At 55.8% G+C, this 16,359-nt stretch overlaps 1 protein-coding gene across 10 annotated transcripts in view; it reads right to left on the bottom strand.

The window, feature by feature from the left end:
* The window catches only part of PAX5 (paired box 5), a 135,437-nt gene extending 121,578 nt beyond the window's left edge, over positions 1–13,859 (bottom strand). For 3 of the 10 annotated variants that reach the window (XM_085042758.1, XM_085042755.1, XM_085042748.1), the window contains exons 1-3: positions 10,162–10,334; positions 5,749–5,914; positions 1,228–1,425 (exon numbers count right to left, since the gene is read on the bottom strand). In XM_085042758.1, coding sequence (XP_084898884.1) covers positions 1,228–1,425; positions 5,749–5,914; positions 10,162–10,204 — 407 coding nt within the window. In that variant the 5' untranslated portion in view covers positions 10,205–10,334. Of the gene's footprint in view, positions 1–1,227; positions 1,426–5,748; positions 5,915–10,161; positions 10,335–13,144 lie in introns of those variants that run through there. The other 7 variants (XM_085042753.1, XM_085042752.1, XM_085042747.1 and 4 more) reach the window with 6 other exon arrangements.
* Between the last annotated feature and the right edge of the window lie 2,500 nt (positions 13,860–16,359).

Genomic DNA, 16,359 nt, shown 5'->3' on the forward strand with positions numbered 1-16,359 from the left:
CAAGTCAGGGGCTCCCAAGCAGCAGCAAAGGCCGCACATGAACTGAAGCATTTTTTCTCTTAATTCCATGGACGTATCACTCGACATGCAGTCTGTCAAGGCAGAGACTGCGCTCTCCACTAATGCTGGGGAAGCCACTCCAGCTATTCAAGCGGCAACTCCATGAATGCAAATCAGATTGGGATAGCCAATAAAAGAATATAGCATCAATATATTTCACGTCTGTGGACGCAAATGAGACATTTTATAGCGAGCTGCATTTGAAGAATTTGCATGCAGTCACACATGTGAAAATCACCTCACCAGTGTGGTGAGGAGGAAGCCTGGGGCAGAGCAAAAATGAAAGAACTCTGCTTCTCAGGGCCATGGGTGTACATGAGGTGACCCAAGAACTCTGCTATTCCAGTATTCATCTAACTGTTGCTCTGGCAGGTCTGGAGATGTCACGTAGTATTTCACTGGGTTTTTCCAACATCAGCCTTACATGCCACTCGACTCAGGAGGAAAGAGTGGGCACAGGAAGTGTGACAGACAAGGCAGTAGGTTAGAGCCCCTCCAGACCCTTCTATGAGCCCAGCCTTGTCTTGCAAGGCCATGGCAAAATTTCCAAACATGGGACTGAGTCTCCAAATGAGACTCCCCTGCATTTCTACAGAAGCAGTTCAAGGCCATCTAAGTTCCCCAATGTAAAAAGCAGACACTACCAACCAAATTGCCCCATTGATATTCATGCTGAACATAGGCCTGGGCCCACATCACCAACACCAAGCAGGTGTCAGGGGACAGAATGGTATCTCATACCCATGCTTTGGGTGCCTTACTTTCCCAGACAGCTGCCACTCTACTCAATGGCCATCTAAGCTTCCCCTCCGGGCAAAGCACATCCCACTGAACTGCCACCCCACAGAGCAGAACTTGATCTTCATTTGTGGCAAACAGACTGGGTCATTCCCAGCAAGGTCCTCCTACTCACAGACAGGGAAAAGGACGGGAAAGAAGCAAAGGCTGGCAGCAGAACCTGCCCACTCCTAGGAAACCCTCATCACCCATGGTACTTCAGCTGCCAAGGTGAGCCCACAGATGCTCCCCAGCCCCAAGTGCCTTTGGGAAACAGGCGAAGCTGCTTTTCTTACAAACAGCTACAAACACCCCGTCCAACTAAAAGACAAAGATGTGGTAACAGTGCTTTTGTGGAGCATTCCATCCCAGGACAACACTGAGTTTTACCTGTTAATAGAACTGACACTGGGCACAGTGTCGTTGTCACACACTCGCTCAGCAAGGAGTCTGTCCCTGATCTCCCAGGCAAACATGGTTGGATTTTGGCGTTTGTACTCTGCAATTTTTTCAACGACTTTGGGTGTGGCGACCTTTGGTTTTGATCCTCCAATCACTCCAGGCTTAATACTCCCGGTTTCGTAATACCTGGGACAACATCCAAAACAAAGCTTTGGTTATCACACGCAGACAGAGAACATGCTCTGAGATTTATAGAGAACATCTTTTCAAGGTAACCAAACCCCTGCAAATCCTGAGATACATCTTCACTTTCACATACACATTTTCTGCCTATATGGTGCTTTATCACCTAATAGATTAACTTATAGTAATTGGAATTGGGCCTCAGGATACAAAATATATTTTTCTGTAATAGCAAGACAAAAGAAACAACGCAAGATTAAAGGGCATGCTGAGATCCAAAATTAACTGAAAATGTGTGTTATTAATCAGCAGTACTGGCAATAATAGAAACAAATCACACCAAAGACCACTTTTTGCAGTGGAGTCCTTTGTAGCAAATTACTGTTTCTACAGAAATGCTGTCATTAATGCATACAGCTTGTAATGATTCAGAGAGACATGAAAGCTAGGTAGAGTATTTTATTTTCACCTCTGGAATACATATGCCAGCCTATTTTTTTCCTGTGTTTTGATTTTAATATCCATATTATGGTTTTAATAGTTCATATTTTTCAAAATGTGTTCTTTTCATCACTATGTTTTCCGTAGTTTCAATAACAAATTGTGAGGGAAAGAGAGCTGCTCATGCTCTGCAGGGGTCCAGTTGAGGCAGGGATCAGTTTCTGTGACCAGCACTTCCTTGAACGCAGCATCTTCACCCATATCAGCATGTCTGCTGATGCCAAGGCCCCAGGAAAGGTGGAGAATGAGATCCCTAAACCAACAGCAATCTGACCGATTTCTTCACATGTAAATCACACAAGATCAACTGCTTTTGGTAGCTTTGCAATAATACATAGCAGCTGAGATCCCTGGGCCCTGCAAGTCTCCCCCTTTAACAAACAAACTCTTGAACATGCTGCTAAGAACAGAAGTCACATCATATCTGCTGAGGGCCAGAATAGAGACTGAGAAGAGATCGTACTCCTCCATGCTGCAATCGGGGTGTTCTACTCAGCAGGCCCTCTCACAGCCTGAACTACTTTGTATCTTGTGAATTTTCTCATGACCAGATGAAAAATAAATCCCATGCCTACCTAAAGCCACCACCCCAACTGCCCTAATCCTCTACACCCCTTTCAGACAGAGCAGACCCCGACTCCATCAGCCTCTCAACACAGCCCACCAAGCTGTGTTCGCAGCAGCTCAAACACAACTGCTTACTACTCTGTGCCCGCATTTCTAGCTCAGGACAACCTCCCAAGAAGATAGTGATTATTAATATATTTTCCCTGCAACTAACTGTCATAACCATTATACAAAGAGAAAAAAAATTCGCCATCTTTCCAGCCTGAGCAGAGCACAAACAATCTGCACAGCCAAAGTCTGCCTCACTGAAACATGCAATTATGTTAATCAAATTTTTGTCAGGCTACCTCTTTTCAGTGTTTCTGGGATAGTTCTGTGTGCAGGGCCTAAAGTTCCTTTAAAGAGATTGACACCAAATTGTTCATATATGTTCTCAGATACTCTGGGTGTAAATGTTAACTCAGGCCTACCATTGTCCATGAGTCATTTATGCAATATCAATAATGGCAAGTGTCAGAGATGGATTAACTCTCCTGCTCTTATGATAATCACAATGCAGTGAGCTTTAGGGCAAAGGGGAAAAAATTATTTCCTCCCACACTTCCAAAAGGATGTGACAAAAAAATGGCAAATGAGGCCCATAAACCCTCTAAAATCTTGCACCCCTGGCCTCAAACCTTGGTTGCTGGTACCACTTCTGTGAGGAGGATGTAGAAGGAAGCCAGACAATAATACAAATGCTACCAGACAACAACTCACAATTTTCCTAGGTCTAGAAATGGATTTCACAAATGTTTCATAGTGCTTTTCTCCAGCAGTGGTCAGTGCTCTGCACTCCAGGACAGCCTGGCCAACAGGAGTACTCCCAGCAGCACCGGATGCCATGTGTGTGCAGAGCAGTCAAGGCTTTCCCATGGCTGATCAGCACCGTAGGAAAGCCACAACAGAACTTGCCTCCACAGTACTGCAGCTGTGGTGAGCTAAACAGGGGACAAGGCTCTGGTGCCTTCAGAACAGCAAGACCTCTACTCCCAAACTCAAACCCCTGTACCCCTGTCTGCTCTTATAGCCTCAAGGCCTGCCAGGCAAAGGCAAGCCCTTGGGAAGGATTGGGCACAGACTCCCTTCCCTGGATGCTGCCGGAGGTCATTATGATGGGGACAGCTCTCAGCCTGCGCATATATCCCCTTCCCTCCACTCTGGCAATGAATCTGTGTGCAGCCACAGGCCTGCAGGCTGCGTGGCTACAGCATCCCTAACTCCCGTCTCCATTTTAAAGGCAAGGATGGCTGCAGCGAGCATCATTTCATGCACATCAGGTCAGGGCCTTTTCCTCACAGAGAGCTGCAAAGGCAGGCATAGGGTGGACACCCCAACTGCACCCTCCTCCGAGGGGTAAGAGCTTCACTTGCCCTGCAGCTGCTGGTTACCTGCCCCTGGATGTTTTTTAACGCTTCATCTACTACAGAGAAATTCTGATAATAAAATTCCAAATGTAAGGATTTATCATAAGAATTCCCATTTTTCACACACACACACACATGAGAGAAAATCATACACACAGAGCTGCAATTACAGAGACATTTTACCCAGTGTAATTATTAGTTAGGAAAATAATGAGCTATGAAATTCCAATTTATTGTCGACAACCTTAATGACAGAGCACTGGAGCCTCACTCTGAGCTCTGTAGTGCAAATATATCTAACAGTAGACCTAAACAGACATAAGTAAAACCATCAGATTTTTGCCTGGTAGGTCAACAAATTGCCTCTTTCCAAGTTGGGTGTTGGTCCTGACAGGAAATGGTGGCAATTCCAATGCAGCAGTGAGCCTCACCAGCCAAACCACACCAGCCTCGTGGAGAGCAGGAACCTGTGCTGGCTGCAGATGTGGAGCCATAGCTGAGTGAAACTTCCCATGGTGGGCAGTATAAAGCCATGGAAAGTTTTCCTCTCTAAACTTTCTTGTCAAGGTATCTGTGTTCTCAAAACTCCAGCAGAAGAAGTGCGTGTAGGTTGCAGGAAAGGCATATCCTTGTGACGAAGGTGGGGCACTGAGTGAAGCCTACACACTGCGGCTCTGAAACCAAGCAGGGACGTGGAGGTGCTGCTCACCAATGTGGACAAGTAGGATGTGGGAAAAGCAGTGACAAGAGCTGCAAAACAAGGGGCCTTTGACCCTGACAAATCTGAACACTTGTATCACCACTAAGCAGAAATACTGCTAATCTAACACATCCCCTTCGTGATAGTACACAAAAATGCTTTCATCATCTTTGCAGCTATGCTATGTCCAGGAAAGCATGTTGGTTAGGAATTGGAAAAGAAGATTTAAAATAAAAATAGTAAAATTCTAAACAATTAAATTAGCTGTGAAAGCTTAGCAAACACATCAGGAATTAACTTTTCCAGATGATAAAGAAAAACACTTTCTAAAAAAAAATTCTCTTTATACAAGTTGCCCAAGTATGTAAGAATACCTGGGGTTCAAAACCATTTGAAAACTGTAATTTACACAAATTAGGTTTGGGTTCATACAGCAGATTTAAGGAAAAAAAAAAAAAAAAAGGGAAACAGCAAGCATGGCATTTTTTACCTGATTCTATGTCAAATTTTATAAAGAAATCAGGAAATAATATGAATTCAGAATTTAATGTCCTGTTGCCATAGTATTTGGAGCACCTCCTGACTGAACAGAGAGCTACTCCCAAAGAAGCTAAACTACGTTTAAGATGGTTACTAGTTAGTTATGGTATTCTGTACTCTCATAATCCAGTAGAAGACTGAGAAAAGGCATTTCATTATACACAGCAAGACAGATTGCAGAATAGCTTACATGAATGAACACACCACAATGTTTATGCAATATATAATAATATTGTTAAAAAGGGCTCTATGCAGGAAGCAAAACAAGTAACTTCCACAACTTCTACGGTTTTTTTTTTTACATTTTGCTGAGTATGACTCTGAGATTTCCCTGCTTTTTCAGAGCAGACAGGTGCAGGACATACGCTATACATACTGCAAAAACCCATGGCATTCTGCACACTGTGTTAGAATTATCTACAAGAGTCTGTAAAAGGGGCAAACAAGACCTACAGATACTGGCTCTACCTTTACACATCAGACATATAAAACCATGACTCCTCAGGAAGCTGCTCGCCTCACTGGACTGATCCTGTTTGTTTTCAGCCTTTACTTCAGGGACTGGCACCGACACTTTTGACGGACACAGAAGGATTTGCCATCCCCCTTTACCTGCCAAGTATTTTGCTGACACAGCCATGGCTGACACGGAGCTGCCGGGAGATGTCACACGGCCGGACCCCTTGGTGGGCGAGTTCCACGATCCTTTGGCGAACGACATCTGGGAGGGGGCGGCCGTTCACAAAAACACCCCCCAGCTGATTCACGCCACCATGTCCTGAAACACACAGAGGAGGGGGAGAAGGGCAGAAGAAGAGCTGTGTGAGAGTTTTATATGTCTCTACAATGTAAAACCTCCGGCCCCACGGCTCATCGGCGCTGGGCACCGCCTCCCCAGATTCGGTCAGATTTCCCCGGGAGGAGCAGGGAGGTGACCTCACTGCCGCAATGCCACTTGCTGGAGGGGAGGACCCTCCTGCCTGAAGGCAGATCGGGCCCCCTCTGGGGAAATGGCTACGAGGAACTTCTCAGTAACTCCCGGCAGCCCGGCGGCAGAGCACTCTCCTCCCGAAGTCGCCTTGGCCCAACCACGAACTCCAGGGCAGGCCTGGTGCTGTCCCGTAGCGCGGACGCTGCTCAGAGCCTCTGGCTCAGAGGCCAGTGGAAAATAAGGCTGGGTGATCACTCAGCCCACATACTGCCTCTGTCTAAGCACAGAAGATACTTGAAATCAGACACGCTGTGTTTTGTTTTGCTTCGTTTCGTTTTCCCCCAGATACCTTGAATTAGTCAAGTGGGGGAGGGGGGAGGGGGGGGCAGAGAGAAGGAAAGGAAAGGAAAGGAAAGGAAAGGAAAGGAAAGGAAAGGAAAGGAAAGGAAAGGAAAGGAAAGGAAAGGAAAGGAAAGGAAAGGAAAGGGAAAGGAAAGGGAAAGGGAAAGGGAAGGGGAAGGAAGGGAAAGGAAAGGAAAGGAAAGGAAAGGAAAGGAAAGGAAAGGAAAGGAAAGGAAAGGAAAGGAAAGGAAAGGAAAGGAAAGGAAAGGAAAGGAAAGGAAAGGAAAGGAAAGGAATCCTAGAATTTACAAATGTACAGCATTCTTGGCAGATATTGTGATCCCACAAATAAAACATGAACACTCGGGCAAGCCCGGTATATGACTCCTTTTCAAGCACATTTGCACCATTCACCTTCGGCAAAGTGAATCATATATCTGGTGGGAAACAGGACCCATTGGACGAACAGCAGTGAAACTGTGTAAACCCCATGAACAGCCATGTACATTAATCCCACGTACTAGAAGGTAATATAATTAACCCTTGAGTTGTTATTTATCAAACTACTTATATTACAGAGGAGTGGAGAAGCTAAAAACAAGGCATAGGGACAGTACAGATGCCAATTCTGGAACAAAAATAGTACAGAAAATATCAATATTTGCACAGGTTTGGAACCGTACTGAATAAACTGGCAAGCCAAATGCCCCAGTGTCAAAAAAACCCTAAAATTAAAAAAAATATATAGAGAGAGCTATTTTTGTTTAAATCTGATTATTTCACTACTGATAAACTGCTGTCAAACTTTGCAAACACCTTCTAAAACTGTCAGGACACGTAATGAACCCACATGAAATACACTATGTTAAACGCTATGGCGAGCAGACACAGAGCGCCTGCTCTGCCTTCATCGGTGCGAGAGAGACACTCTGCCAGCGGCCCAGCTCGTGCTTCCCTCCGGTGCGCCGGAAGCAGACACCAGTGCTGGGACTCCTGCCTGCACCGATGCCGTGGTGCCCGGGACACCGAAGCTGCGTGTGAGAGACAGCTCGGTGGCGGAGGCAAACGGGAGCTGCCCGGAAGGCTGCGGAGATTGAGACCTCCGGCTCCTCAGGGCTTTAAGTGCAAGGAATCACGCACAGTGCATTCAGTGTGAGCGGAAAGATCTTGTGGAGGTAGTCGGGCAAGGGAAGACGGAGGGAAGGAGGAAAGAAAAGGGAAAGAAAGGGAGGGAAAGAGAGGAAGGAGGGAGGGAGGGAAGGAAGGAAGGAAGGAGGGAAGGAGGGAGGGAAGGAGGGAAGGAGGGAAGGAGGGAGGGAGGGAGGGAGGGAGGGAGGGAAGGAGGGAAGGAAGGAAGGAAGGAAGGAAGGAAGGAAGGAAGGAAGGAAGGAAGGAAGGAAGGAAGGAAGGAAGGAAGGAAGGAAGGAAGGAAGGAAGGAAGGAAGGAAGGAAGGAAGGAAGGAAGGAAGGAAGGAAGGAAGGAAGGAAGGAATTAAAAGAAAGGGAAATAACAGAAAGAAAAAGGTAGAGACAGCATCATTAAGACGTGCGTTTCCTCAGGGAAGGGGCCGAGTCTACCCCCGGAGCCCGTCCCTAGTACCCGGAAGCCAGCAGGAGCCGGGCCTGCCCAGGCCAGGAGCATCGACCCTCCAGGCTCCAGAAACAAAGGCTGGGGCCACTGCCGTCCCTCCCTCCAAACCTGTCACAGCCCTGGGCAGCGGCACCGGCTCCCGCCCACCGGGGCCTCTCTGCCACCGTCGCGCTGCTGGGTGGCTGCGGACCGGGGACGCCGTCGGGTCGGGGGCTGCTGGAGCTGCGGGGGTATGGAGCATCTCCGGCGGCCCGATGCCGGGATGAGGCAGCTGCCCAGCCCGGGGCCTCGGCAGGGAGCGGGGACGGATAGAGACATGTAGGCTATTACGGGCGGGGGGAGACCCGACGAGGCGTCCGCGGGCCTAATCCAGAGCCATGGTGCAACCGCGGCACGGGGGAGCGAGACGAGCCGAGGGGCGGCCGTCCTGCTGAGCCGCAGGCGCGGGTCAGAGCCGCTCCGGCTACCCCCAGCCCGCCTCGGCGTCCTCGCGGCCCTGGATGGCGGAGGCCAGGGGCTCTGCCTACGCGAGACAAGGAAACAGCGGGCACCGTGTCGGCGCCAGAAGGCACCGAAATCTCGCTCGGGACCGCCCCGGCCGCCGTTCCCTGCTCCTCCCGCTGCTGCCGGGTCCTCCGTCCCCCTTTGCATTTTTGCATGGGGGTCCCGACCCCACGTCCACCGTCACGCCCCCGAGGAGCCGCGGGTCCGGCGGGCGTTTGGCAGCGAATGGCCCGGAGGTTTTTCGGCCACGGTCGGGACCGGAGAAAAGGCACCGGCGTTTTGGTTTTATTCCGTTTGCCCCGAAATGCCTGAGGAAGACATCGATTTTCCACAGCCGCGAACGACAGAAGGCGCCGCTGAAACCCGCCGCGGGTGCTCACCCGGGGTGTGCGGCCCCACGCGCGGAGCCCGTCCTCTGTGGGCTGCAAGTCCGCTCGCCAGCCGGGGCAAGAGGCGCTCCGGCAGCGGAGGATTGCGCGCCCCCCCGCTCCCCCCACATCGCGCGCAGCGGGCTTTCCGACCTTAAAGTTCACCTTTGTAAAAACACGATTTGGTTCAATGCCGGCAGAGATGTAAAAGAGGGGGGTCGAACGCTGCGTTGCCGCGAGAGGGAAAATCCGCTTCCACGGGGGCGGCAGAGCCCGTCAGCGGCCACCGTCCCGGCTCTGGACAACCCCAGAAACCGAGCGGCGGAAGAGGGGCTAGAAATGGGCGAATGAACGGGGAGCGCAGAGAGGACAAGGGAGAGAGGGAGGGAATCTTCGGTCCCGCCGCTCGATGGTTTATTTTGCAAACAAATTTCTTTGAGCCGAAAGGCTGCGGTGCACCGGGAAATGAGATTAGTTCTACCTTAAATTCCCTCGCAATCTCTCGCTGTAATGCAGCGTTTAACTCACCATGAGAGAAGATGTCATTTCACATAACACTGTGCTAATGGATAAGTCTTCCCCGACCTCTCAAGCACAACAAATCTCGGGCGAACCCATCGTGCACGACCTGTTAACTTCACCGGCTGCCCGCTCCGCCACCCCACGCCACGATCGTGACGCCGTTCTTTGGGGTTTAAAAAGACAAAGTCTTCCTTCCAGCCCCTCTTCGTCTGTCGTGTTAGTTCAATTTGTTTGAGGGTTTGGAGGAGATTATATTTGTTAATCTGCTTGTGGGAATTTAGTTGTTGAGGGGTTTTTTTGGGTTTTTTTGTTTTTTGCTTTATTTCGAATTAACGAATTTGAAATGTTGAAAAAGAGGAAGAATACCGTGCAGCAAACTTTTCCACTCGACGGAAGTATCTGGCGGCTTTTTTCCCGGACATTTGATTTGGGGAAAAAAATAAATATATGCACATATATGTAACATCTATGTACTCATCTATGTACACTAGCGCGCGTCCATATGTACTGATGGTTGTACACACGTCTATAGCCGTGTTTATATATCCATCTGTACACGTACACACACGTATTGACATCGCTTCTCTACCGAAAAATAGCCCCCCGGACCAGATCGCTTCGGCAGCACCCCTCCACCGGCCGTCCACCGTCACACCTATCTTGCGGGGGGCAACACGTCGGCGGACGACCCGACACTGCCAGCGGAGGGAGACGATCGCGCGGGGCCCGTCGCGGCCGCTCAGACAAGTTGAAGGGCAGCCACTTACTGTGCATCGCTGCGAACGGGTCGTGCTTACAGTGTATTTCCATCGGAGCGGTCCGAGGCAGGGCGGCCTCGCCAAGCAGATCTCGATTCGCCGGCGGCGCTCAGGTTTCGGGCTGGGGGAGGGAGCCCGCGAAAAAGAACGGAGACCGACCAAAACCAACCAACCAACCAACCAAAAAAGACACAAAAAAAACCCCCAAAAAACCAAAACCAAACAAAAAAAAAAAACCACACACAAAAAAATCCAAACCCAACAACAACAAAAACCCCAAAAAACCAATCAAACAAAACACAAAAAACAAAAACAAAAAAAAAAAAACCCAAAAAATAACAAAAACGGGGAAGAAAACCAAAAAGAGGAGGAAAATTAAATGGAACAAAAACCCAAAAAAGCGAAGAGTCCCGCCTCGACCGGGGTCGCGGTATCCGAGAGCGCTGGCCGAACGCGGCTCCCGCGTCGCTCGCAGCCTCCCGAGGCTCCGTCGGGGGGGCGCGGAGTGGCCGCCCCGGGCTAAGCCCCTGGCCTCAGCCCCTCCCCGGGCGGCCGCCGATGCGCAGCACCCACCGCCCGGCTGTGGGGCTTCACTGGGCGCGGAGGGGGAGAGCGCCTCTGTCCGGCGGGCCGGAGCCCGGCGCTGCCCGCCCGACGGCTCTTTGTGCTAGCGGTGCCGGCGGCTGCGCGGCAGCGGCGGCCGAGGCGGGCGGCGGCGGGGGCGGGCGCCCCGTCCGCGGGGCTCGGTCCCGGGGCGGCGGCGCGCTCCGCCTGTGCCGCCCCCCGCCGCGCCGCTCGCAGCAACTCGCGGCGCCGGGCGGGGCGGCGGCGGTGGGCGAGGGGAGCGGCGGGGGAAGGTGTGCGAGAGGGCGGGGAGCGGGGCGGGGGCCGGGCTCGCCGCGGCCCCGCGGGACCGGGCCGCCCCGTCAGCGGCCACCGTCTGACCTGGGGCGCCGGCGCGGCGCGACCATCCCTGTCCGCCCGCCGGGGCCGCGGCGCCCCCTCCCCTCTCTCTCTCCCTCCCCTCCGCCCGCCGTCGGCCGCCGGGGCGGCGGCGCCTGGCTGGCTCGGGCGGTGCGCCCGGCGCGCTGCCGGCCGGCGGCGGGCGGCGGGGGTTGTGGCGGGCGGCGGGGGCGGGGGCGGGGGGCGCGGGGCCGCGGGGCGGGGCCAAGGGGAGGGCGGCGGGGGGGTCCGTCGAGGCCGCCCCGGGACCGACCCCGCCCCGCAGCCCCGCGCGGGCCTCGCAGCGCACGGAGGGGGTGGCGGGCGGCGCTTCAGCACCGCGCGGGCGGACAGCGGCGGGGGCGGGGCCCGCCCGTCACTCAACGTAGCGGCCAATCGCAAAGTTAACTTGCCGGCGTCCCGCATTGGCCGCCTGGCGGCTGCGCTGCCTATTGGCAGGCTCCGAGCCAATAATGAGCGGGGAGCGTGGCCGGACGCCCCCACGGGTCGGGACGGGGGCGCAGCCACTCGTGACCGACTGCGTGGGTCGGTCCCCGTCGGGGCTGGAGGCCCCACGGGCTCGGTGCTGCAGGAACCCGATGGCCGGACGGCCCGTGCTGTGGGCGTGTGTTAGCCGGCGGCCCGACGGAGCTCCCCCTGGCCTTAGGTCTCCCCGACGCCCAGGCGGCGCGTGTCGGGACCGTGGGTCCCCGGCGCCCCCGGGAACGCGGGCGGTGGTTGCGGTCAGGGTCTCCGCCAGCTCGCGCTGTCCCCGGTCACGCCGGGGCTTGGCGCGTCCAGAGGCGGTGGATTTTCACTGAGGGCGCCGCGCCCGGGCTGCTGCCCCGGCCGGGACCCCTGACCCGGCGAGGAGGCCCGGATAGTCTCCTCCGGCTCACACAACCCAGCCGTGGGTGACCATGGCGGCGTGACAGAGCCCCGCTGAACCGACGTCCTGCCCCTCGGCCCCGCCGCCTGGATGTGCCCCCACAGGGATCTTTGTGGGGACAGGGCTGCGGGAGAACTCACCTCCCGTCCCGGGGCGAGACCCTCCGGCTCCGCTGAACCCTTAGGTCTTGGCAGCAGCGGGGCTGTGCCCTGGCCTCCCTTCGGCAGCGCGGGACCGGCGTCCGCCTAGGGTGGCTGCGCGCGGGCCGAGTTTTCGTTGAAGTCGAAACTGCCGGGCGCGGCCGAGCCGCCGCCGCGGAGTCGGCACGTAGAGTCCGGCCGGAGAACGGCAAGGGCCGATCCCTGCGCAACCCCTCAGCCGAGCCAGGATCTGTCGGGCAGGTCGCTCACAGCCGCCGCTCGGCACCTCGACTCGGGGCAGCCGTCGGGGATGGCAGGGAGACTGGGCCCGGGGTTGCAGCGCCGTCCTGCGCGGAGGGTGCGAGCGAGCAGGCAGGGCCGGCTCCTTTCCCGTCCGGCCTTCATCCCTGCTGTGACCCCCCGTTCTCCTTCTTCTTGCTCACTCGGTACTGCGTTGGAGACCCGTCGGCCCAACGCTCCACAGGGGCTAGAGGCGCCAGAGGCTTTGGAGCACCCTGTCCCGGGGCCCCCGGCCCGTCCGCGTCGTCCTGCCCAGCCCAGGCAGTGTTGTCGGTGCTGCTGCCTCTGCGGCCACCCCCGCTCCCGGCTGCCTCCGCCGCGCCATGAAATGCTTTATCGATTAAACGATTATTCAGGCGATTTAACTAATAAAAGGCCCCATCGATCGCTTCGAAATTGCATTCCGCCACTGAGTCTCCAGGCCGTCTCTGCACCCGCCACCGCCCGCGCTGCCGCTGCGCTATCCGCAGGGACCCCGGGACGGCGCACCCGCGGCCTCTCGCCATTACCGGTCCCTGTCCTATTGCCCACCTTGCCCCAGCCGCGGGGCCAACGGACACCAGGGAATTTGGAGGTCTCGGCAGCCCGCCGCGCCTCCCCGATGGCCCCGCGGGGAGCTGGTCCCACCCCGCTCGGCTCTGCCTCGCGTCCCGGCTCACGTCGGCCCCCCCCTTGTCCGCGGAGCCATCGGGCTCCCCGCGGCCCCTGACCCGAGTCCCACCTGTGCGGCCGGCCCGGGGTGTCGCGTAGGTTTTCTCCAGCTCCATTCCGGCTCTTTAGGACTTGGGGAAACGGAGGCAAGAAAAGTTTCAACGTCGTTTTGCAACCTCTTCCTTTCCCCTCTTTTTCCCCTTTTCTTTTTATTGTTTTCTGTTCTTTTCTCTTTTCTTGTATTTTCCGTTTTTCTTTTCCTCCTTTTTCGTTTTTTATTCCTTTCTTCTCTTTTCTCTTCTTTCTTTTCTTTTTCTTCCCCTTCTTTATTTTCTTTTTTTTTCTTCTTTATTTTCTCTCTTTTTTTCTTTTCTTTTTTTTTTTTTTTTTTTGGTGAGGGGCTCTCTCAGGTTGGAATAATTCAACTCTTCCGCTCCCCGCCGAGCTTTTGCAGTTGATCACTGAGCTGAAACTAAACGTTTTAGGTGGAAAAAAGCCTCTGAAGGAACCGTGAAATGATTAAGAAACTAAAGAGCTCCTCGCCATGTGAGATCATGTCCTGTTCTCTAAAACATCACAAGATGTCCCCAGACGCAGCCAAAACCCAGGAAAACTCTGACATGTGCTGTAGCAGGAATCAAAGTTTGCTCGCAGCCGGCCGCTCCCCGAGCGCTCCGCCGCCCCGGCAGCGGCGGCGGCACCTGCCCGCTCTGCCTCCGCTGCCCCAACCCCTCACCAACTTTTCAGCAGACCGACTTCCCCTTCCCGAACCGGGGGTGACGCTGCCGCCCCCGGGGCCGCGCTCTCCACCGGGCCGGGCCACCGCAGGGGCGGGACAGGGACCCGCCTGCCGACGCCTAGAGGGTGGCGGAGAGACTCCCGGGCCCGCATCCCTCCGGCCCTGCCCTGCTCTTTCCTGGCCCGCGCCCCTCGATGGGGAATAGCCACTGGGCCGCGGCGGGGATAGGAGAACAGCGGCCCGGTGGAGGCGTGAAACGCTTGGGCAGGATTTTCCTGACCCGGAGGGGGGCTTCACTCGGGCTTTCCCCCCGCACTTCCCACTCACGCGGCGGATGCAGACCCACGGCCGCAAATGAGACTGGGGAGAGGGAAAGGGAAAAAATCACGGGGCTTCGATCTCTCTCAGGTTTATTTTTCAGCAAAACGACTGGGGGTGGTGTGGGCGGGAAATAACGGCCCTTCCTAAAGGCCAAAACAAATTTCGGCTCCGGGCCCGGCGGGTGGTCCCGCTCCCCGCGCCCACCGGCGCCTGCAGCCAAGCACCGCGCATTCTCACGGCCCGCGGCCCCTCTCCCGCGGAACGTGCCCAGACACGGAATCGATCCGCTGGCGGGGTCGCAGGTGGGCTCTGCTCTGCTCCCCTGCCCGAGCTTCCCCCTCTGCCCCACGGCTGCCGCCGCGCCGTGATATCGAGCAAGGGATGGCAGCGATGTTTGGGAGTGAGGGACACGGCCGGGATGTACCAGGTTTGGAGACGCGAGGCCGACGAAGGGGATCTCTCCCAGCTGCCTCGCCCGGCGCAGCCCCGCCACCCAGGCTACCACTGGGAGCTGACATCGACACAACTCTGTTTTCAAACTCTATCTTTTCCCTCCCGGGCACCCGTTCGCCCCGGACGCAATCGCATCCGATGACCGGCGGCCTCGCGGGGTTCTGCCGGTTGCCCCTGGCCCTACGGCACCCCTGGCCGCTCGGCTCCGGAAGCGAGGCCCACTATGGCCCCTCTCCCTTTTGCTTCCCTCCGCACCAGCCTCTCTTCGCTCTCATTTTTTTACACAGAAATAGCCTCGCCGGAGCTTTCTGCCGGCTTGCCTTGAAAGGCGACCTGCCGCGCCACCCGCCGCTCTGAGGTACGGGTTCCTTCGCTGGGGAGGCGCCCCCACAGAAGCGGCCCAAAGGCACGGCAGAAACCCCGTCCCATCTCGTCCCTTCAAGCGCTCGCCTCGCCTCTCCCAGCCGAGCCGGCCTCGGCAGCGTGAGCGGCGCGGGAGCGCTCCTCTGACCACACGCAGGAAAAGGAACGAAAAACACTTTATTGTCCTAAAACCAGGCCGCTGGGCTCCCGCCTTCCCTCCCGCCGCTCGTCCCGGCCTGAGAGAGAGCATGGGGAGGCAGCGGCGGAGCTGCAGCGGGGACAGGCCAGGCCCCACGCGTGTGCCAGCGCCGCCGTGACTGCGGAGACGGGCAGGCACGGACCAGCGTGGGGCCGCGGGGTGAGCAGCTCTGCGGGGCGCGCAGCTCTGCGGGTGCGGGAGTGGGAGTTGCTCCGCGTGCCGGGACCGCGCGGACTCCCCCCGATTCCGCTCGGCCATCCTCGCTGCCGCGCTAACGAAAAGAACGTGGGGGCTCCGGCGGGGAGCTGCCCTTCTCGCCCCCTGTCAGCGGGGGAGGGCTGGGAGCCTCTCTGCTCTCCGCGCCGTGCCCCTCGGAGCGCGGCTGCGGGACCCGCCGCGCCCTAGCACCGACTCCCGCGGTGCCGTGACCGGGGGTGGGATTTAAGGCCCGGTGCAAGAACCTGCGCCTCACGGACGCCCAGAAGCTGATGCTCTCCCCACTCAGGGGTCGTGCCTCGAGAGCTGGCAGGGTTGGGGGCTGCCAGGATGCCCCAGGATGGTCCCTGGACAATGCCTCTGCTCTCACCAGAGCAGCATCTGAGGAGGCAGAGTCGTGCCATGGCAGAAATCCCCGGGGAAGGAGGTCTCAGGGCCAGCCCACCGCGACGCTGCAGCCACAGCCGAGGGTCTCTGGCCTCGGCATGTCCCGGACCACGTCTTGGAGCGATGCTGTGCTTTCTGCACATAGACGGGTAAAACGACAGCAAAGAGAAGAAAACGTATAGCAGCAGAAGTCTGGGTTTGGAGTTTTCCAAGGACAGTTGTTGTTGCCTGCCCTCACTGAAGAGAGGAGAAGATCACGAACCCGGACCTTTTTGTCCTTTTATATCTGATGCATAACGTTAGGACATGAAGGGTTGCCCTCCCATTCTACTCGTCCTGCAACACCCGAGGCTGCGCGGGGCTTGGCCTAACACCTGTCAGCAAACACACCTGGAATGGCCGGAGCAGAGCACCTTTTTACCCCAGGTACCGGCCTGCGCTGCTCCTGGGGCTGTCTCCTCTGCCCGTATATTTGAAGGGGTTGGAGGAGCACAGGGTTGCAGGGAGCATCCCAAGACTTTCACCACCTTTAGAGTTATCTGCATTTTCTCATATTTCTGTAAAACACATCGACACCAAATGCGTGAGAGGGGGAGCGCTGCTACAA

Source organism: Lichenostomus cassidix, chromosome Z (assembly GCF_008360975.1).
Source record: "Lichenostomus cassidix isolate B80296 chromosome Z, HeHo_3.0, whole genome shotgun sequence".
NCBI classification, from domain to species: domain Eukaryota; kingdom Metazoa; phylum Chordata; class Aves; order Passeriformes; family Meliphagidae; genus Lichenostomus; species Lichenostomus cassidix.